Consider the following 12,637-nt stretch of genomic DNA (forward strand, 5'->3'; position numbering starts at 1 on the left):
ATTGTCTGGACCCACAGTAGTGTGTGAACCCCCCTGTAGGTGCCAGGCTAATATCCAGTAACACAACGCACAAATACACCATGACCCCTACCATAAAGCCCCATGCCCACTGGCTCATGCTCAATGGCCTAGTTTCTCATTGTCTGTGGATTATGGTTTGGCCGAACCGAAGAACACCAAAGACCTTGTGTCAACATATTTCATAATCACATTTAGATACAGCAGCTTGCTCTCATAATCATAATTATTCTAACACAACATTATCAGATGCATCACATTCTTATATTTGGATCCAAGATTATAATCAGCACATTTAACATCAACCACAGTCAGGCAGTCACCATCTCCCTCCATTAGCTGGTTGAATGGTTATCATTTCTGCAGCTCATTGAGGTCTATGTTAGTAGGTCAAAGCCAAAACCCATCTCAACCAATTTTAATACTGAACTTGACCTGAAACTGAAATATTTTTTACAACGATTCATTGTAGGCCTAGTACTCTAATCTCAAGCTGCATTCCAAAAGTGTTGATATTTTCTTTCACAGTTTGTATCACTCTAGTCGCCAGTGCTCACAGATTTCCAGACCAGAAGTATGTGAGCGGTGCAGAGCGGGGTGCTGTCTGTGTGAATTTTGCCTGGAGATAGGAGTGCATCTGTGTTTTCTCTGTCTTCAGGATCGCTCCGAGAGGGGGTTTCTCTCAACGACTAGTGGGGAGTGGAAAACGGAAAACCCGGAGTGTTCTAATAGAGAGAAATCTAATAGTTATTACAAAGCGTTTTTAGTGGAGTAGGGAAATGGTGGTCTCGTCTCTACTCTCAAACAGGTTACTGTCTATGCAGTGCTTGTCAAAATGCAACAAAAAAAAAATTTTTTTTATAAAGAAAATCCAATACAGACCCAAAACCATCTCAAGCTTTGACCGAGACAGAGTAGTACTTTGTCCAATCCTGTCGGGTTCAGGTCTGGCAACAGACCTCTAGTAGTATTGCGATGAGAGAAACTGGACAAACTTTGTGAATCAAAGAGGATTATTTTTTAAACAAAAGTAATGATTGATGGCATTTATAATATGTATTTTTAACGCAGATTAGAGGCATTGCGGATTTATAAAAAACAAAACAATAGATAATCTGTTTTAATATATCCCCCAGATTATGTGAGGGTTTTTTGAGTCAAGATTTATGTGAAAGTATGTGAAACCTTAAAGTGAAGTATGTGATTAAAATGATTTTCCCTAAAAGTCTAGATCAGCTAAATTTATGATTGTGTATTCACTCAACGATTGCTTCTAGATGAACAGATTATAATCTGTGTCTATGGCTCTGGATTAGGATTGAGTCCTCACCCAGTGGTCATTGATCACACACACAAATCCTAGTCTGGGGAAGTAGCACAGGGAAGATTACTTTTTATTTGTGTCCACAGAGGTTTGTGTGCAAAGTCATGGTTGTCTCATTGTCCAGTTGTCCCATTGGTGTCCAAGGGCCTCAGGGATAATTTAATGTGTTTGTATGTCCGTGTTTATGTAACCATGTGCGTCAGCCTTGCCTGCTGTCTCATTTTTAAACTGAATTACAGGATTGCTCACTTCTAGGTTAAGATTTATATCGAGTGACTTTATCGAGAATTGTTTTGAGTGTGAGTGTGGTGTGTGGTGTGTGGTGTGTGTGTGTGTGTGTGTGTGTGTGTGTGTGTGTGTGTGTGTGTGTGTGTGTGTGTGTGTGTGTGTGTGTGTGTGTGTGTGTGTGTGTGTGTGTGTGTGTGTGTGTGTACCCAGTAGTTTTTCAAAGTTAAAGTACTTTCCCAGTTTAAAATGCAACAAGGAAATGACATGTAAACACTGGCCTTGTGGCGCGATTAAAACTGACATTAAGTGTGTTCATATGCACTTTGAAAATTCAATTTCAGTCAGACTAAAACAATAATTTGTATTTTTAATGTCTTACAGAAATCGTACCAGTTAGATTTTTGCGAAGACTAACAGACATAGATAACATGTGAGAAGAATGCAACTTTGTCCAGCATGTGTATGTTAATCACACTACTAACAGTTGGCCTCAGCTTTGTGCGCTTGACCCAAGAGATAAAGGACATGTGCAACTTGTATTTTATCTTTCAGATATAGCATTTTGCATTGTGTCATGTATACCTGGACATAGAAATGAAGACTTGACATAGTGCAATTTGACTATTCTGTAGCTAACATATTTGTTGAATCAACCAATGGTGTGAGTTTGGGATGGGACTATCTGTTTGTCTAACCAATAGAAGCACTGTTCAGGATTATTTTTTATTTTTTTTAAGTCTCTATTTTTGCTCTCTTAACTTAAGCCCAAAGTCTACTTCAGTTTTCATGTGAGCACTTAGTATATGAATACAATAAAGCTCACAGGCACTCAAAACATGCACACTAGTGTACAGTGTCTGTGCTATTTTTCTCCAGAATTATGAACAATAAACATGTCTTTTTTTATTTGTTGAAAGAAGAGTTGCGTCTATCTCTTAATTCCTCTTACATACAACCTCACATACAATATAGGTGTTGTAGTTTGCTGTTCCAAATCCTTTGTTTATTTAATGGTTTGGGCTAGTGTTGTCACCTTGTGGGCAAACTATTTAGTGTAAAAAAAAAGCATACAGATTAGAGCAGTTAGTAAAACTGTGCTGTGCTTGTACTATTCTGACAGTATTTATATATACCTATTCTGACATGAAACTCTAAATGGCACAGACTGATGGGTCCTTTATGCAAGCTGATGATATTTACAGCGTTAACTACTTGGCACAGCTGATTGGTTCATGCCGCATATGTAGCCAATGAGGTTGCTGCTCAGCATTTAAATGGCTGGTTAGCATTCACAATCTGATTGTTAAGTCTGATGTCATGCTTGACGTTTAGCCTTTTCCGGGTCCTAGCGCTCCTCTCGTCCAGAAATAACAATGGTGGAACCTGTAAATTTATTTACGATCACGTCCTTCTTAGTGAGGCACCCTTGGCGGTCAAAAAGGGTTTAAATTCCTTTAACACCAACAGAGTGGTTAGTGTAGCTCATCACTCAGGTCAGGTGGCATAATTAAGGGTAGAGTCCAGGCATCAATGAAAAAGATTTACGAGGTTGAAGTGAGTTAGCTCGGGACACGGGACACAGCACTGCGGCATTGTAAAAACACTCAATAATAACCAAAACACTAGCGAAAGCGGTAGGTAGGTAGAGAGGACCCGGAAAGAGTATTATCGGAGAGTGGTTACGTCACGACTTAACAACCGAATAGCAGTTTGCAGCACCCTCCACCTTCCCCAGCTCCATCTGTATAGATCTGCTATGGGTAATTGATATATGCCATTTGTGCAGCAGCAGTTTGTCTTACATTCTCACAGTTGCGTATTGGCGTATGTATTGGCAGTAGCAAGTTCCTGTACTTGCTCTGCAGCAGTGCAGCAGTAATAATGTACAATAACCGCAATAATCAACAGTAGCAACAATTCAGCAGTAGCAGCATAGCAGATCTATTCTGCCAAGACCAAATACATTAACATTGTCATATCCATTACCATGCTAAAAAATCTTCCGAAAGTTGTCATGATAGAAATGATAATATTTATGTCACACACAATGTAAGCACACCTTGGCGTACACTTACAAACTGAATGCTTTGGGCTTTAAGCTATAAAACATTGTGAATTCCAAGGATGTAACTAATACTCAAGATTAAGGGAACCAAAAGTAATATTTTATGAATCGCTCATTGAGAAAACTGTTTTGATTAACCACTATTCTGAAAGTGGCATGCCTCCCCATCAATGTCCATTGTAAATACAAATTTCTAGTTATATTGTCATTTTCCATGTTTCTACTGTTTCTCAGCTTCCTAGTCAAGCAGGAGAAAATAGCTGAGAACGACAGTGCACTTTCTCTTTCCTTTCCTTGTCCTTATATCTCTTTGTTTTGGTCTTTAACACCAACCCCCAACCTTTATCTCTCTCATACACTCTCTTTCCTTTCCCTTTGTTTGTTCAGTTTCCCCTTTCTCACTTCCCACCCGACAACAGCTGCTGTGCTCTGATTGGCTGAGTTTCAGGAGGGGGTGGAACCATGTGACCTGTTGTGATATTTTCTTGCCTGCTTAGAACAGATCGCTCAGTTACAGAACAGACGGGGACAGACGCACTCTCACATTCTGTCCTCAGTGTCAAACAACACTGCTACGCGTTTAAAAAAAAAATTCTTGTAACGTATCTCCTCCTGGATTACCATTTCCATATTCCTTTAACAGGAAAAAACAGGAATATTTTTCTTTTTCTCTGTCTTCTTTTGGTTTTCTAAGCCTTTTGTGCCTGAACTGCCACCAGGGAAACGGGAACAACAGAGAAGGAGAAGAAAGAAAGAAAGCAAAACCGATAGACAGCATAGATCAGCCTGAGAGAGACGGATGTGTACGGAAGATGAGTCCGGCTTTAGAAGCGCTGATGGAGGGGTGTAGATACCCAGGGAAAGGAGAAATGAAGGGAGGAGTGATGTTGGAACCGTTTGTCCATCAAGTCGGCGGTCACTCTTGTGTACTGCGGTTTGGGGAACAGACTATCTGTAAACCACTAATACCTAGAGAACACCAGTTTTACAAGAGCCTGCCACCAGAGATCCGCAAATTCACACCACAGTACAAAGGTAAGTGGACACTTGACAGAATATGATCATTACAGCCAATCAGGCACTTCTTGTTTATGTCTTATTGTGTGCCATAGTCTTCCTTTCTCTATCCTGCTTTCTATTTTGCTCTATCTGTGCATACATTTTAATAACAAGTGCTGTAAATCATCGTTTTGAAGAATTTGAATGAATAAGTTACACTGACTTAATTCCAACTAACAAGGCCACACAGACTTTCATATGCGCTAACTGATTGGATGGCCCTGGAGTTTTTATTTTAAATGACATTTAAATTGCCATAGATGGACAGACAGATTGATACATTTAAAGATTTAATGGATTGAAAATGGTAGATTGAGTTATGCCACAAGAACACGCTCGACACACTTCTTGACACTCAGATTTATGCTCATGGCATCAGATGGAATATCATGTTCAGTTCTTTTAATCTGGTATATTTAAACATACGCACACAGACACTCTGGCATCTCTCGCAGTGTATTTGGCGGTGTCTTTGACTGGGCAGCAATGTAGGACTAAAAAAAAACCTTTGAGGCAGAGAGGATATGACTTAGAGGAAAGTATGTGCACACACTCTCACGTGCTTAAGCATACTTACATTCTCTAAGACACATATAAGGCTCAAATATGATTTAAAAAAATGTCTTGCTCACCATAAAGCCTAACACATCAAAGAGAGACTAAACACTAATGTACTCTGACTCAGCAAGTATAGACCAAAGTGTGAATGAGCGTTGGTGCAGAGACGTGACATCACTGCTAGTGATGTCATCGTTCTACCATGACTGCAGAGGTTGAGAGGCTGCAGGGTCCTAGTGCCTGGCATGCTCCATTACACATAGTTGCACACAAACACCACAGACAAGTTTCAGCAGTTAAAGCTTGTGTTTTGTGATCAAAATTATTTGTTTTAATGCTTATGCCATTCAATGTTGAAACGATTTTGCTGTTCTCTTTCTTTCTCTGTGTGTACCCCCCTACCCCACTCAGTTACCCATAATCCTCTTGTGATGCTTTGTTCCATCTATGGTTATCATGAGATACCAGCTTAAATCATGTCTTAGGCCACATGCTACTTGTGTATATGTATATTTTTGCTTTGTATTTTATGTATTGATCTGTATTTCAAATGTATCAAGAGTTTTCCAATTTGTTGCTGTTTGTAAATTTCAATGATACATTTTATGTAAAACTTCTTATCTGCTTCTTATCTGTATTTGATATCTGATGTGGGAATCTTGCAGATGGTTTGTCCAATGAGTCGTAATAAAAGAGCTCATTGAATTGTACCTTCTCGCCTCCTGTGTTTTTTGTGTGTCTTTTTTTGCTTAGCACTAGAAGGCATGCAAAACACTCCCGCAGTCTTACATTTACATGACAGTATTGAATATTCACTATGTACACAATTACATTCTCTTCTCAAACCCTTGCTTTTATTTTGTTTTATGCATATTAAAGTACAGTTTAAGCCGGATTGGGTAAGAGCTACATTTTCTTTAATCATCATATGATTCATCATATTTGAATCATATGTTGTTTGTGTCAACACAACGTCCAATGTACTCATCATCTCTCTTTTTCTCTTTCTTTCCCTCGTGCTCTCTTCAGGTGTGGTGTCAGTGAGTTTTGAGGAAGATGAGGAGGGGAATCTGTGTTTGATAGCATACCCGCTTCTCAGTGATCCAGCTGATTTGGAAAACAAGGAGCCCTCTCCTGAATGCGAGCCCAAGAATAAGCTTGCTAAGTGGGGGAAGAAAAAACCATCAGGCCTGCTCCCGGAAAACGAAAGAGCCAGACAGAGTCGCAAAGAGGAGAAGGGCAAAAGGTGAGGGAGGGCACATGACTCAAAAATCGAGGATCAGTATGATTTAAAAAAAAATCAACTGTACATTGTTACAAAAATGTATATTTAGAATATATGCTGTTCTTTTGAACTTTCTATTCTTCAGAGAATCCTGAAAAAATATCACTGATTCAAAGTATAATATTAAGCAGTACAAATGTTTTAAACCATTGAAATGTTTATTGGATATTAGGATAATGTGACTGAATACTAGAGTAATGGCTGATGAAAATTCAGCTTTGCCATCACAGGAATAAATTACATTTGAACATATATTGAAATAGAATTTAAAATTGTAATAATATTTCACAATGTTACTGTTTTAAAATTATTTTTGATGAAATAAATAGTCTTGTTGAGCATAAGAGACTTCTTTCAAAACAGTTTTTAAACAATTGTGTTTGTTGTATGTACACAGTACATCCTTATCATGAAATTCAATGTTTAAGCACACACAAAAACGCACATAATGAATATAATTTGTTAACCCTTTCTCCTCTGATCTCTGCAGTAATCGGGATGATAAGGCAGAGGTGTTGTACTACAGCCTGGAAAAAGGAAATGTGGTTCCTCAGATCAAACACAACCCTTGGAGTCTGCAATGTCATCAGCAACACCTACAGAGGATGAAGGAGAACTCCAAACACAGAAACCAGCACAGTATCCTTTTTAACAAGTGAACACACAAATTACCACTGAATAATGATCAGAAAAGAATACCAGCATAAAATCTTATTATACGACATGCAAACACATTTATACAATCAGATATTCAACCGTGTAGTAGTATTTCCTCCTTGACTCCTGACCCCTCTTAGAATTTATTCTGCTGGAGAATCTAACATGGCGGTACCGGGTTCCGTGCGTTCTCGATCTGAAAATGGGAACACGTCAGCATGGGGACGATGCCTCTGAAGAAAAGAAAGCAAATCAGATTCGTAAATGCCAACAAAGCACTTCCTCTTCTATTGGAGTACGCCTCTGTGGCATGCAGGTAATTACACATCTTCTAAATAGTCTACATCAGGGAACGGCAACTGGCGGCCCGCGGGCCAAAACTGGCCCGCCAGCAATATTTTCTGGCCCGCCGGATTATTTTGGTAGTCCTAAATGCTGCACAAAACTCTTCCACTACTTGAGAAAAGCCGTAGTCGCGCGGCGATTTCACCGCCGCATACTGTGTGAAACACCCATAGGGAATCATGCGGCGCGGGATTACATTTTAAAGTATAACTGGCGTTCACACCGGACGCGAATAGCGCGTCAAATTCGCGCCTGCCGCGTCTAGTTATACGCTTGACCACTTTGTGTCCGTTCGCGCGTCAAAAGACGTTAGCGGTCAGAACTCTGGTGTACTTTGGACGGAGCGGGCGGTCTGACTGACAATAGCCCACTCGCACTCCCGACATCTTTTGACAGCGTATCCGCACTTAATTCTGACCGCCTGTACACCGAGCTCTGAGGAGCTGTTTGGTACTGAAACCATTGTCAGTCAACAACATTCTTTTTTTGCAAGGATGTTTGAAATAGTTCGGCAGAAAATAGCCTACTTCATTTCGTCAGTAGGGCAATATGATTTTCGTTTATGTTGCTTAGAAATTTGAGTGATAGGCTTTGTCCTATTTAATTTGTTATTTATATTTCTTTCTTTTTTTCTGTGGCATTTTTTTTCTCTGCTGACAGTACAATGTTAAAATAGCCTACTATTTATATTGACACGAACACAATTTTTGTATAGCATTTATAATTATTATAGGCTACTTAATCTCCTTCTTTCCGTTAGAGACATTTGAATGTGAGATTATGGAAACGAGATCTAAATTTTGTAGACCCGTCAGGTCGGGAAATAAAGCGGGGGTAACACCGAGTATATTTTAAGCGGTTGCTGAATAGAACCTTGTGGGAGCGGGACGGAAAAAAAAACAGTCCCGCGCAGACCTCCTTAAACCTTAGGTGTGTATGTGTGTGTCCCGAATAAATAATAATTAAAAAAAAGGAATAAAGTTCAAAAGTCGGACTGTACGGAATGAGGCATGATTGCTATTCACACCTTTATTAAAATGGCTGTAATCTGTTACCACAATAGTACTTGATCTGTTTAAAATGATTTCCTTGATATATGCATAAATTAAAAATAAAAATAAAAATTTGTCTAATAAATTTTTTCTATTTTTGATCTGAGCACAATCAGAAAATCAGAAAACCCGTCCTTATTCGTTTTTTTTTTCTTTTTAATTTCAGTTCAGGAAATAAATAATGGAAAAACAAGTCGTTTTTCATCTTTTTATTTTTGGTTTTAATAAAAAATAAAATAAAAATAAAAAGATTGAATGAATGATCCACGGACGGTGACGGACACATCATATTCCACAATTATAGGCCTATATAAGAGTATTTAATTTGTATCCATAGGCCTACTCCGTGTAGCTGGCCCGCCATCTACTGGCTAAAAAAAAATATTGGCCCGCGGCCAAAGTTACTTGCCGACCCCTGGTCTACATACATGTGCAGACCAAAAATGTTTTGAGGTATACACAAAATATGTATAGTCATTTTTAAACTGTATAATTCACGGTTGTTCATGCAACTGATTTTGTAAAATTCACTTTTAGCATTTAAAACGACTGATTCAACTTTTTTTAAAATTAATTCTACAAAGTAGTTTAACATTTTAATATCTTCCGAAAATTCTGTATTATTTTACAGAAAATCTTATCTTCTAATGTAATTTTATATTATTTTTATATTGGTGGATCCCTAGTTTCTAGTATCACTCTGTGGTCTTACACAAAATAAAATAATTTCAAGTCAGCTGTATAATGTGAGAATGAAAATGTACAGTCAGCTCGTCATTATCGCCAAGTAAACATTTTCAGGGTGATACAAAACCTAATAGACATAATCACCCCATCAGAGTTTATTTTGCTGTAATGACTGGTTTATTATACATTATATCCAGGGGTGCACATAACTTTTTTGGTCTGGTTCTCAAGGGAGCACCTTGAGATGCTGCTTGGTACTCATACGTTACGCGGCATATTTATCCTACAAGCTGTCGTCATCACTTTCCTCCTGACTGCTCTCCTCACTACAACACTATTTGTTCACTGTAGAAATTAAATATAGGTTAATCTTTGTTATAGCTGTATTTATTTTTTTAATAACATTAATGACACAGACAACAGCAGGAATATTAGGCTGTTGTCACTTTAAGACCAAATGCACAGACCAAATATACTGACACATGCGGTTTCTCATAAGTGCTTCCCTCCACGTTTTCTGCTGTGCATTGCTTCTTTTAATGCATTCGCACCAGTTATTTACACCCCTGATTATATCTTATTAATACAATGTGTTCTTTTTTTTATATTTTAGTGATTAGTAGTAAAACCCTAAGTCTAATTCTGATCTGTGTTTCTCCTAATAGGTGTATCACAACGCTACAGGGCAGCTGATATTCATGAATAAGTATCACGGGCGTAAGCTGAGTCTGGCCGGGTTCAAAGAGGCTCTGTGCCAGTTCTTCAGTGACGGCCGAGTTTTGCGCAGAGAACTTCTGACCCCTGTGTTGCAAAGACTAAGAGAAATGAGAGCGGTGCTGGAGGCCTGCGAGAGCTATCGTTTCTTCTCCTCCTCTCTTCTCGTCATCTACGACGGGGCTCCACCACCTGCCCCTTCCAGATCACGGCCCTCTCGTGGAGGAGAGGAGGAAGATGAGGAGGACGACGATGAAGATGAGGACGATGATGAAGAGGGAGCCTACGGAGGGCGTCACGATCACTCCAGCGGCATTTCTCCGACGGTGGATGTTCGAATGATCGATTTCGCCCACACAACGTGCCGTGATTACGGAGAGGATGGCATCGTTCACGAGGGTGGAGATAGCGGCTACATCTTCGGCCTGCAGAATCTCATCAGCATTCTGTCACAGCTTGAGGAGCACAGCAATGACTAAGCGCTTGTGCGACATCTTACCGTGCATCTGCCATGCCAAGCTTACCGTGGGCACCCTGAACATGCCATCAGGGGTTAAAGTTCACGCTTAGCGGAGCAGTTACGTAGGCAAGGGTCAAAGGAAAATCCTGAATTCCTAGAATCCTTCAGGAGCTGAACGGACTGAACTGTTTTGTAATTTCTCGCCGAGGCGATGGAATGCGGTCCCTCTTCACGCTTGTAGTTTCTGCTTGCCCTGAATCGCAGATGGGCGGCAGTAGATGAGTTTCTGTGACATCTCATCTGCTCCTGTATCTTTATCTGTTCCTTCATCTATGAAAGATACAAGAAAAAAGCTGATGCTTGCATTAAAAGAGCGGTTTATACAAAGACATTTGCAAAAACTGATGTTCTACACACCTTTGAAGAGAGGTGGGTTTGTAGCAACTGTAGCACAATCATAAATTGTTATGAGAAGCAACTTAGCAACATACATGAAGGTGCTTTAGAAACACTAACCTGCAGGACTCAAGGGAAGAGACTTACTCTGTACTTGTAGGGAATGATGGGTTTGTGGGAAAGGGAATTTGCATAGTCCTTTCCACATTCCGGATCATAAAAGACTTTTTCTCTTGGACATTTTAATATATCTCAGTGTCTTGGATCCTCTTCATTCCATATCCATGTGTTGAAGATTAGCATCCTCACTCCAGAGACTTTAAAGAGAACCCTATTTATTTATAAAAATATTTCTATCAAACGTGAATGGAAATGTGACATTCCATCCTTTAGTTCTACCATATGTTGTAAGTTATATAGGTAGATAAATGATTTTGACATCATGAAACAAAATAAAGAGAAATCTGTTTTGTTGTGGTACATTTTGAAGCCTATTATTTCTCTGTGTGTTTGTTTTTAACTTGTCTCAATAAAACAACTACAAAGTACCAAAAGCCAACTAATATTAGCTCTCTGGTTGGCGCAAATGTTTGTTTACTTGAAACAAATAGCCAAGCAGCAAGTCCTCCAAAGGCAGAATAAATTTGGTCAAAGACTTGTGTAAATGGCAATGTATTTGTACAGCAGGCTCAGACTCTGGTCAGTGAACATGGTTCAAATATAGGCCGTTGGTCTTGATATGAAATATAATGAAGTGAAAGGCTTTATAAACCATAAATAAGCAACATCACTTTCATTTGACAGAAAGCACTGGATTCAGACACCAGATGTACAACCCACTGCTGCTTTATAGGCATAATACCGGTTTGCTAAACCTTATACTAAAAGCTTTCTGCAAGCACTCTCTAAGCCTGTTATTTGTGCGTGCGTGCAGGAGTGAGGGGGGATTTGAGCTGGGGGACATGAGGAAACGCGTATTAGAACTGCATACGTGCAAACTGTTTGTGCGTTTCCTCATGTCACCTCTCTTAAGTAAGGATTTTGTGTATGTTTGTGGAATATGTTAGTAGATATTGTGTTTTGGTGTATTCACCATATACAGTATGTTTGTCCTCTTGTGGCCTTGGCGCAGTCTGTGACTGTCTCAGCTGTTCTAGCCCTCACATTCCTGAGTAAAGCTCTGGATTACATTGTAAGTGCCGGAAAACTACTCGTGAATGGGAAACACCATCGCCACATTTCTAATCAGGTCAGCATGTGAATGCTGACGTGAATGCTGGAAGAAAGCAATTAGTTTGAAAACCGAAACTATTGCCAGGTAACAAACACTAAGTGGAAAATATACATGGAATGCTGTATAAGAGTCATCCAAAAGAGAGCATGAATGGAAAATGCCATAAAGCTGCCACGTCATGCTTGCTACACTTTTCCTCGAAACAGGAAACGTATGATTACTCGGATTACTTTGAATGCCTTAAATAGTACAATTCGCTTACAATTTCTCCACGTTTGTGTATATACATTTTTCTCCACAGAAATGCCTACTTGAAAACCTCTAGATGTCTTTAAACTCCTGAGTTATGACAAATTATGCACTTTCAGTATAATTTAGTCTAGTTGTAATTGCTGACATTTGAGTGTAATGTTATGTTGGCTGTGAGTAAAGTGGTTAGATTTATTTTGAACATTTGTGTGCTGTCTGCATGAATATAATTTTTTTTTACAGCTCCCATGACATCCCTTCTTCTCATCTGTTGCTGTCAGCATGGGTTTTTGTAATAATGATGGA

General features: G+C 39.2%; 1 protein-coding gene across 1 annotated transcript; it reads left to right on the plus strand.

Moving 5' to 3' along the window:
• Window positions 1-4,129: 4,129 nt before the first annotated feature.
• Window positions 4,130-12,533, plus strand: ip6k2b (inositol hexakisphosphate kinase 2b). The gene is made up of 5 exons (XM_082137181.1): window positions 4,130-4,670; window positions 6,282-6,498; window positions 7,028-7,176; window positions 7,335-7,510; window positions 9,944-12,533. Exons 1-5 carry the CDS (start codon window positions 4,448-4,450, stop codon window positions 10,469-10,471), a joined length of 1,293 nt encoding a protein of 430 aa, XP_081993307.1. The 5' UTR covers window positions 4,130-4,447; the 3' UTR covers window positions 10,472-12,533.
• The last annotated feature ends 104 nt before the right edge of the window (window positions 12,534-12,637 follow it).

The sequence above is a fragment of the Leuciscus leuciscus genome (genome assembly GCF_965113295.1).
Source record: "Leuciscus leuciscus genome assembly, chromosome: 14".
NCBI lineage: Eukaryota > Metazoa > Chordata > Actinopteri > Cypriniformes > Leuciscidae > Leuciscus > Leuciscus leuciscus.

Bases quoted from the DNA above. Each gene is read 5' to 3' on its own strand.
- ip6k2b (XM_082137181.1), top strand. From the start codon at position 4,448: ATGAGTCCGGCTTTAGAAGCGCTGATGGAGGGGTGTAGATACCCAGGG. The intron at 4,671-6,281 runs GTAAGTGGACAC...TGCTCTCTTCAG, and splicing joins ATTCACACCACAGTACAAAG to GTGTGGTGTCAGTGAGTTTT. The intron at 6,499-7,027 runs GTGAGGGAGGGC...TGATCTCTGCAG, and splicing joins AAAGAGGAGAAGGGCAAAAG to TAATCGGGATGATAAGGCAG.